Source organism: Arachis stenosperma, chromosome 10 (genome assembly GCF_014773155.1).
Source record: "Arachis stenosperma cultivar V10309 chromosome 10, arast.V10309.gnm1.PFL2, whole genome shotgun sequence".
In the NCBI taxonomy this organism is placed as follows: domain Eukaryota; kingdom Viridiplantae; phylum Streptophyta; class Magnoliopsida; order Fabales; family Fabaceae; genus Arachis; species Arachis stenosperma.
In genome coordinates this window covers 56,620,479-56,628,559 of record NC_080386.1, presented here as the reverse complement: position 1 = coordinate 56,628,559, position 8,081 = coordinate 56,620,479, and the positions used below count along the sequence as shown (strand labels likewise).

Here is an 8,081-nt window from a genome sequence, read left to right as displayed (position 1 = left end):
CCACCTCCGTTCTACATCAGATTGAATGAGTATCTCTTAGATTTCTTAATCAGAATCTTCGTGGTATAAGCTAGAATTAATGGCGGCATTCATGAGAACCCGGAAAGTCTAAACCTTGTCTGTGGTATTCTGAGTAGGATTCAATGATTGAATGGCTGTGACGAGCTTCAAACTCGCGATTGTTGGTCGTAGTGACAGACGCAAAAGGATCAATGGATCCTATTCCGACATGATCGAGAACCAACATATGATTAGCCGTGCTGTGAAAGAGCATTTGGACCATTTTCACTGAGAGGATGGAAAGTAGCCATTGACAACGGTGACGCCCTACATACAGCTTGCCATGGAAGGAGCCTTGCGTGTGTGAAGAGGAGGATAAGGGAAAAGCTGAAATTCAGAGAACAAAGCATCTCCAAAACTCCAACATATTCTCCATTATTGAGTAACAATTACTTATTCCAAACACTTTCACTTTTTACAATTAAATTCAAAGAACCTTATTGGCATCCTGACTAAGATTAATAAGATAACCATAGCTTGCTTCATACCAACAATCTCCGTGGGATCGATCCTTACTCACATAAGGTATTACTTGGACGACCCAGTGCACTTGCTGGTTAGTTGTTCAGATTACAAAAGTGTGATTGCAATTTCGTGCACCAGTGAACATGATATGGATTTTGAATAATTCAATACCAGAGTTCTTTCTACTAGGACAATCAACCACAGAATAATTCCTAACTCCTAAGTCAAACATAAATAACATGCTTTCAAACTCCAATCCAGTGCATAACCTAATAAGCCATGTTTATGCCTTTGTAAGAATATTCATAAAAGTCCACTATCTTTATAACTAACCTTACAATTCTCCTTAATACCTAAGACAAACATAAATAATATTCTTTCAAACCCCAATCTAGTGACATATTTCGTGAACCATTGCACAATTCATCAAAATCTAATTTTGTAGTTGTGATTACTTTAGGCATAAATCATACCTGTAGCATCCATCGATAAGACCCCTTGTGGTGTTTTCATTTAAGTTGTTGGATATTAGGGGAATGCAATTAACAACACTAAACCTTGCATTTAACTCATTTGTATTTCCAGCAACATCTTCGTTGGGTGGTGTGTTGCCGATGACTGACGACATATGTGAAGCTACAATAGGATCTATCTGCTATTTGCAATTATCACGCCAGGTCACTACATAATTCATTGGAGCATGCATTTTTAATTTTCATCATGACAATTCAATTGCAAGTACGATAATGTAAAAGACCACAAAAAGACAAATTACTATTTGTGTGAGTAAGAAGTAAGGTGTGCTAGAAGCACTCATAACCTCATGAGTTTAGCTTCATCAATTGTGGTGTTCAATTCTTGATTCGTTGCCTGGGTTTCTTCTTTTCCAATAATAGAACAAGTCCTCTTTGTGTGACCTTCTTTTCCATAATTTTTACACTTTCTCCTCCCTTTTTCATCTTTCTTCAGTTTTGGTGCACCTTTTGTCTTCACAGTGCTTGGGTCACCAATAATGCTCTGTGTAGGTGCCTTCTCCGTACATTGCTTCTTTGAGATCTTTGTTTTAATCTCTCTTGTCAATATGCACACTTCTTTCATTGTGTGATGGAAAAGAAGAATCTCTTGTGCTCCAATGAAAGACATCCAAGTGGTGGCCACAGACAATGCTACATATCGCATTAAATACCCTATCTCTTTTTTGATCTTACTTTGCCTAACATTTGTCTCTTTGAAAAATTGCTTTGCTTTCGTAGTCTATCTCTTTAAAATGAGCTTTTCTGGAATTTCTTTATAGCCTTCTCGTTTCATGACACAAAACATATGTCTACAAGGAATTCCCTCACTATTCCATCTTTTGCATTCACACTCTATATTCTTGTCATTGCGATCATACATAACAGTGTACAAGCGATCCCTATTCTCATTATGATACACCTTATAAATCATTGTTGTGGATATACTTCGATCTTTTATTAACTCAAGTGCAACCATGGCCTGAATCTCCTTTTTAACCAACCCGTATATTTCCTTCATGTATGCTTCTGCAGCACTATGTTCAAGATTGGTTAAACCGGTGGTCAACACAGCTTCACCATAGATAGTCTTGAATTGGGCAACCATTTCATTGTTCCTGTAATTTCAAACAACACGTTCAAGATTAGTCACCAAGTTCAACAGACAATGACAAGAGTTAATGAAAATTTTCACATAATTATTGATGCCCTCACATTGTGAGGTAGTCCTAAACCCAACACAAAATTTATCCATCAAGTAAGAGCTAGCCCAATTTTTCTTCCTAGCATATTGAATGCTAACCCAGTCATTATTTTGCAGACCAAAAGTATCTACCATCTTAGCCCAACGGAGCTCGAACTCATCGGGATGCCACTTACCATACATGCACTTTTTAAATTCTGCACAAAATGTTGGATCCTTGATGTTAGACATGGCATTTTTTTAAAGGTTCCAACCACATAATCTATGGGTAGCATTAGGGAATATATTTGCAATACCCTCTTTCATGCCTTCATCTCCACCAGTTACCACAACAGTAGGAGATTTACCCAGCATAATATCCAAAAAGTTCTTCAACAACCATGTGTAAGTCAGTCCTGATTCATCCTCTGATACAGCGAGGCCAAAATACAAGTTTGCCTATGGTGATTACTACCAGAAAATATCACCAGTGGCTTTTTATACTTGTTCTTTCAGTACGCGATATCAAATTCTAGGACATTGCCAAACAACTGGTAATCAGCCCTGGACAATCCATCTACCCAAAATAAGTTGTCCAATCTATCTTCAGGGGTATAACTATAGCGTGCCATCGCCATCGGGTCTAGATCATCGTTGCCACTCAAGTATCCTTTGGTAGCATTTGAATCGCCACCAATAATCCTTGCTCGTCTACTTCTTTCTATTTAATTATCCAAATCTTTCTTTGAAAAGCCAACTCTATGATACCCACCTGCTTGTCCAACTAGATATCCCATAATTTGAGAAGTAGGGAGTCCATGCATGATCATTGTGTCAATCTAAGCTTTGCTTGCATCGGTCAAACGACGATGATTTGGAATTAGGTGGATAAGGCATTGTGGTATTAACTCATGATTATGCTCCTCGAGTACTTTTCTAACCCTCCAAACTGAAGAACTTTCATCAAGGTACATGGACAGCTTTGCCTCACAACCAGTTCGAGTCTCTGCCTTGTGCTCCCTCTTCCAATTCGGATTGTTATAGTATTTCTCCTCTCTATGTCCTGCCTTGTTGTAAAAGAACCGTCGCCTTCTATATTTTCCATGTTTGCCACAAACAGCATCTCCCTTACGGACTCTAAACCCAACACTTTTAGTGTAACTAACATAGCACTCATATACTGCATCAGATGTCATCCATGAGTGGTTCCTTATGTCCTCTGTTGTTAGAACACCATAATATCTACTGCTTCCACGACATGCACATGTGCAACTTACATTCTCCTGTGTCTCTTTCATGTTTTGGCCTCCCTCATCACTTTCAAAGTATGTTGCTTCTCCTTCGATATTCATCTCCCAATGCAAACCAAACTCTAGTTTGAATTTATATCGTTAATGTAAAATCAAATTATAACCAAAAACATAATCATAATCCTATTTCAAATTTAACCTATATTGCTGTGATAAAATTAGCATTCAAAAATCATTGTCAAATTCTACACTACAATGACACACATAAGGATCCAATAAGTATATTTTGATAGTAATTTAGTTTTTAAACATGAAAATAGAAATTCTTAAACAACCACATAGGGAGGGACTCTTAAAACTATACTAAAACTCTTGTTTTCTCTTGTATCATCAACATAAAATTTAAGTTTCATCTATTACTCATTAAGACAACTACCTCAAAAATTTCATCATCTAAGAAATATTACTTTCACAAATAATTCTTTAAATATGATTATTTTGAATATATTTTTTTACAAAATTATTACTGATTATTTAAAGGACTAACTTTTAAAAAATGATTAACAAAGGCACACACATAACCGGGTATGGGTTAAATAATGAAATTTATTAAAAAATAGGCTACCAAAAATTTCAAAAATAATTATTTTGTTTAATGCATAAATAAAACAACGCATCTAGTATTTTCCACTACCAATGTATATCCCATATCTATTCTTACTTTGAGCTTGAAATAAATTACAGTTATGGGCAAAAACTTACCAGGAGCTGCTGAAACGATATCACTCTTCGATCTCCAGATACCTATAATTGCTCACAACTCTTTAGGAAATTTGAACTTTTTTCACTATATCAACCTTGTACATAATAACCACAACGTACTTTGTCTTCGTCGTCTTTGGACAACTACTTCAAGCTGCCATACCAGCTACGTGATATGAAGGGTTCACTCCCCATGTAGACAAGGGCGGAGCTTAGTTGAGACAAGGGGGGAGCATGGCCCCCCAAATTTTTTATAAAAAAATTAATAGTACTTTTTCAAAAAATACTTTACTATGACTTAAAGTATCCAAGTTCAATAACGATTTGGACTGAACTGAGTGTATTCGCATTTCGCAGCTCTCTATTCAATAAGCAACACTCCCTCTACCTTTGAGTTTAAATATAAAAAATTAAGTATTTTTTATTTATTTAATTTAATATCATTTTATATTTTACTGTTTATTTAATTTAATTTTTTATATGATAAAAAATATTAGAATATTCAATAAGTATTGATATTATTGTATTTATATAAATTGATAAAAGAAATTCAATAAATATTATAAATTTTAATATTTGTCCTTCTAACTTCTTTTTTATATATTTTACAAGATATATATTCAAATTTTTATATAAAATAATCATGAAAAATAAAAAATTGATGAATTTCTAAGAGGAAGGCTAATATTTAAGAAGGAGAACATACAACTTTTACAATATCAAGACTTATAGATAATTTTTCTACTTTAATTAATCACAAAGAAAGTGAGATACAACCTTCAAAAATTAAAAAAGTTGCATCTAATGATTTTGACCTTAATTCTTTGGAACGAGATCCTGGAAAACAGCTTCAAATTTGACAATATCACTCAAATAAAAAAGATGAGGTTAGACGAGCTTATCTTAAATGAGGTTCATATAAAAAATATCTTGACAATTATTCTTTATCTGACTCCCTCAAAATTTTGTTTCAAACTCCGCCACTACATGTAGACATAAGAAGTTGTTTTCTCTAGTTTACATTGGAAGATTGAGTCTTATCAATGGGTACGTAATAAGGTTTTATTTTTTATTTTATTTTTATTTAAAATTTTAATTTAAATAAAAATATCAAAATACAAACTCGGTTTACTCAGTTCCGAATGAATCATTGGGTTCATCTAGTTGGTTTATTAGAACTATGTTAACTATCATGTTATTCTAAGTACATTCATTATTTTCAATGGGTCCCACAATATTAATGTCATCCTAACACACGGCAGTATTAGATAGATTTAAGAAAAAGTATGAGGAGCCAATATATGTAGCGTACAATGTGTACAATGAGGGTTAAATTGGAATTAAAATCAAATGATAGTTAAGTTAATTAATTTCAAAATTCAAATTAAAAAAATAAAAAATCCCATCCTATAAAACAAATCTGTTCTCTGATTTGTATTCAAGCTCTCTCCCTTAAACCCTAATCCCTCTCCCCTAACCCTTCAACGCCGTGTCGTCGTACGCTACTCCTAACAACCCGACGTGCCTTTTCTTAGCACCGTTACCACGCTGCGGCAGCACCGATCAGACTTCCGTCATCCCGTTCTCATTGTAGACCACCACAGCCACCGCCATTGACGCAGGAGCCCGCGCGAAGGACAGCAACATGTCGTCACACCGTGGCGCTATCGTTCGGCGACCACTCGTCCTTCCTCCTCGACGGAATCAACCATAGCCACTGCCGTTCACGAACGCTCGCGCCCACCCAGTTGCGATTCGAGGAGCTACCACCACTCCGTCCCCCTTTCACTCGCGATTCGTAGTTCACCGCCACAGTCCCTTCTCCTTGCAGTTCACAGATTGCTGCCGTAGCCCTCCTCCCCTCGCAATTGCATTATCGTGGATCACTGCCGCATTCCAAAAGGTTGTCATTTCACCCTTTTTTTTTTCAAAATTTTATGAAATTTTATGAAGCACTAAATTAGATGTTCATTCTCTATTTTTTAAGCATATTTCAAAAAGAAAAGGCCACTTAGCAACTAATAATGATTTGTTTCCTTAAAATCACTCTTGAAAAGGTAGTACAAATGCTTCTTTTCTAGTTTCCTCTATTTAGAATTCTATTTTATGATGGTTTCTTTGAGTTATAGTCTCTAAATAAGTCTTAACTCATAGATAAGATCTTATACTATGGTCTAACTAAATTGACATAAATAAAATACAGAAATGTAAGTTATAGGCCGCAAAGAATTTATATTCTAGAGAAAATAGTGTTTTGTATATATCGATTTTCTGTTTTTTGTTTCTATTGCTTGGAGCTCCAATGGTTCTTTTTCTTGAAGGGAAGCATATATGTATATATATATATATATATATATATATATATATATATATATATATATATATATATATATGTTCTAGAATTTAATTTTGATGCACTCTCAGTGTAAAGTAGTTTTAACATATTAGGAATTAGTGTGGCCTAAGAAATACATCTAAGTTAATTGAAGTATTTAGTTCTTTGGTGAATGTGGTTTCAAGTGTGGCCTTGTATATGATTATTATGAGAGGTGAAATAGTTCTGATGCTACGCAATTTTTGTGTTTTAAATCTTCCTGCACGTGCATTTTCAGGGTAAAACTCAGGCTTTTGTGTTGCCCATACTAGAATGTTTAATCAATGTCCTGCCAAAACGTTTAGAGAGACCGGTTTTGGGAGGGCTCCAAGTGTCCTTGTTCTTTTACCCAACAGGGAATTGGCAAGTCAGGTATACTTAACTTACAATAGCTGACTGCGGAAGTGGTTTAAGTTATTTTATTTGTAGTTATATTTATGTTTGTTTCTTCTGTTGTGGATTAGGTGTATGCTGATTTTGAAGTTTATGGTGGTGCAATGAGACTGAGTTCTTGTTGTTTATATATGGTGGGGCTCCATACCAAACTCAGGAGAGTAAGCTTAGGAGAGGTGTTGATATTGTTGTTGGCACTCCAGGTCATGGGAAGGTATTGCCTTTATAATATTTGTTGGTTTCATATAATGGTTTTTCATTTTTGCAATATGATTCATACATATTGCCAATGTTGATAGTAGAATCTTCAATCTATTTAATGGCTATTGTTGATTTTATATAGGATCATATAGAGAGGAAAAATATTGACCTGAGCCAGCTAAAGTTCTGTGTCCTTGATGAGGCTAATGAGATGTTCAGAATGGATTTTGTTGAAGATGTGAAACTAATTCTAGGTATTTGGTTTGATTTTTCCTCTTTTGCAAGTTGTTTTGAAATTGATTTCCTTGTGTAATGACCGCCAGCTGTTTTTTTTCAAATAACAATGCTTGGATTCTACTTTTGCTATTTTTCCTCTTCTCTTAACTCTCTACCGTTATTGGAGGTTACACTGTCTGGTTTTAGGCCGGATGTTTATTTTACTAGGTAGGTCGATAGTTATTTTCATTCTAATTTGGATGTTTATTTGATTTGGATTGAATTTAATATAATTTTGCCTGATTAGAAGAATTTGTTAAAAAATATTGTGAGCATGGTGCCTATTATAAACTAAAATTTTACTAACACGCTGATGAGCGGATAATTTATACGCTTTTTGGCATTGTTTTTAGGTAGTTTTTAGTAAGTTCAAGCTACTTTTAGGGATGTTTTCCTTAGTTTTTATGTTAAATTCACATTTCTGGACTTTACTATGAGTTTGTGTGTTTTTCTGTGATTTCAGGTAATTTCTGACTGAAATTGAGGGATTTGAGCAAAACTCTGAAAAAGGCTGACAAAAGGACTGCTGATGCTGTTGGAATCTGACCTCCCTACACTCAAAATGGATTTTCTGGAGCTACAGAACTCCAAATGGCGCGCTCTCA

At 34.8% G+C, this 8,081-nt stretch overlaps 1 protein-coding gene across 1 annotated transcript; it reads right to left on the bottom strand.

Moving 5' to 3' along the window:
* Positions 1 to 1,779: 1,779 nt before the first annotated feature.
* Positions 1,780 to 2,376, bottom strand: LOC130957121 (protein FAR1-RELATED SEQUENCE 4-like). Its single transcript, XM_057884008.1, has 2 exons — positions 2,273 to 2,376; positions 1,780 to 2,155 (listed from the first exon to the last, which is right to left on the bottom strand). Exons 1-2 carry the CDS (start codon positions 2,374 to 2,376, stop codon positions 1,780 to 1,782), a joined length of 480 nt encoding a protein of 159 aa, XP_057739991.1.
* Between the last annotated feature and the right edge of the window lie 5,705 nt (positions 2,377 to 8,081).

Coding starts and splice junctions, on each gene's coding strand:
- LOC130957121 (XM_057884008.1), bottom strand. CDS start 2,376: ATGGTAGATACTTTTGGTCTGCAAAATAATGACTGGGTTAGCATTCAA. Junction 2,156..2,272: donor ATGGATAAATTTTGTGTTGG/GTTTAGGACTAC, acceptor TTGAAATTACAG/GAACAATGAAATGGTTGCCC.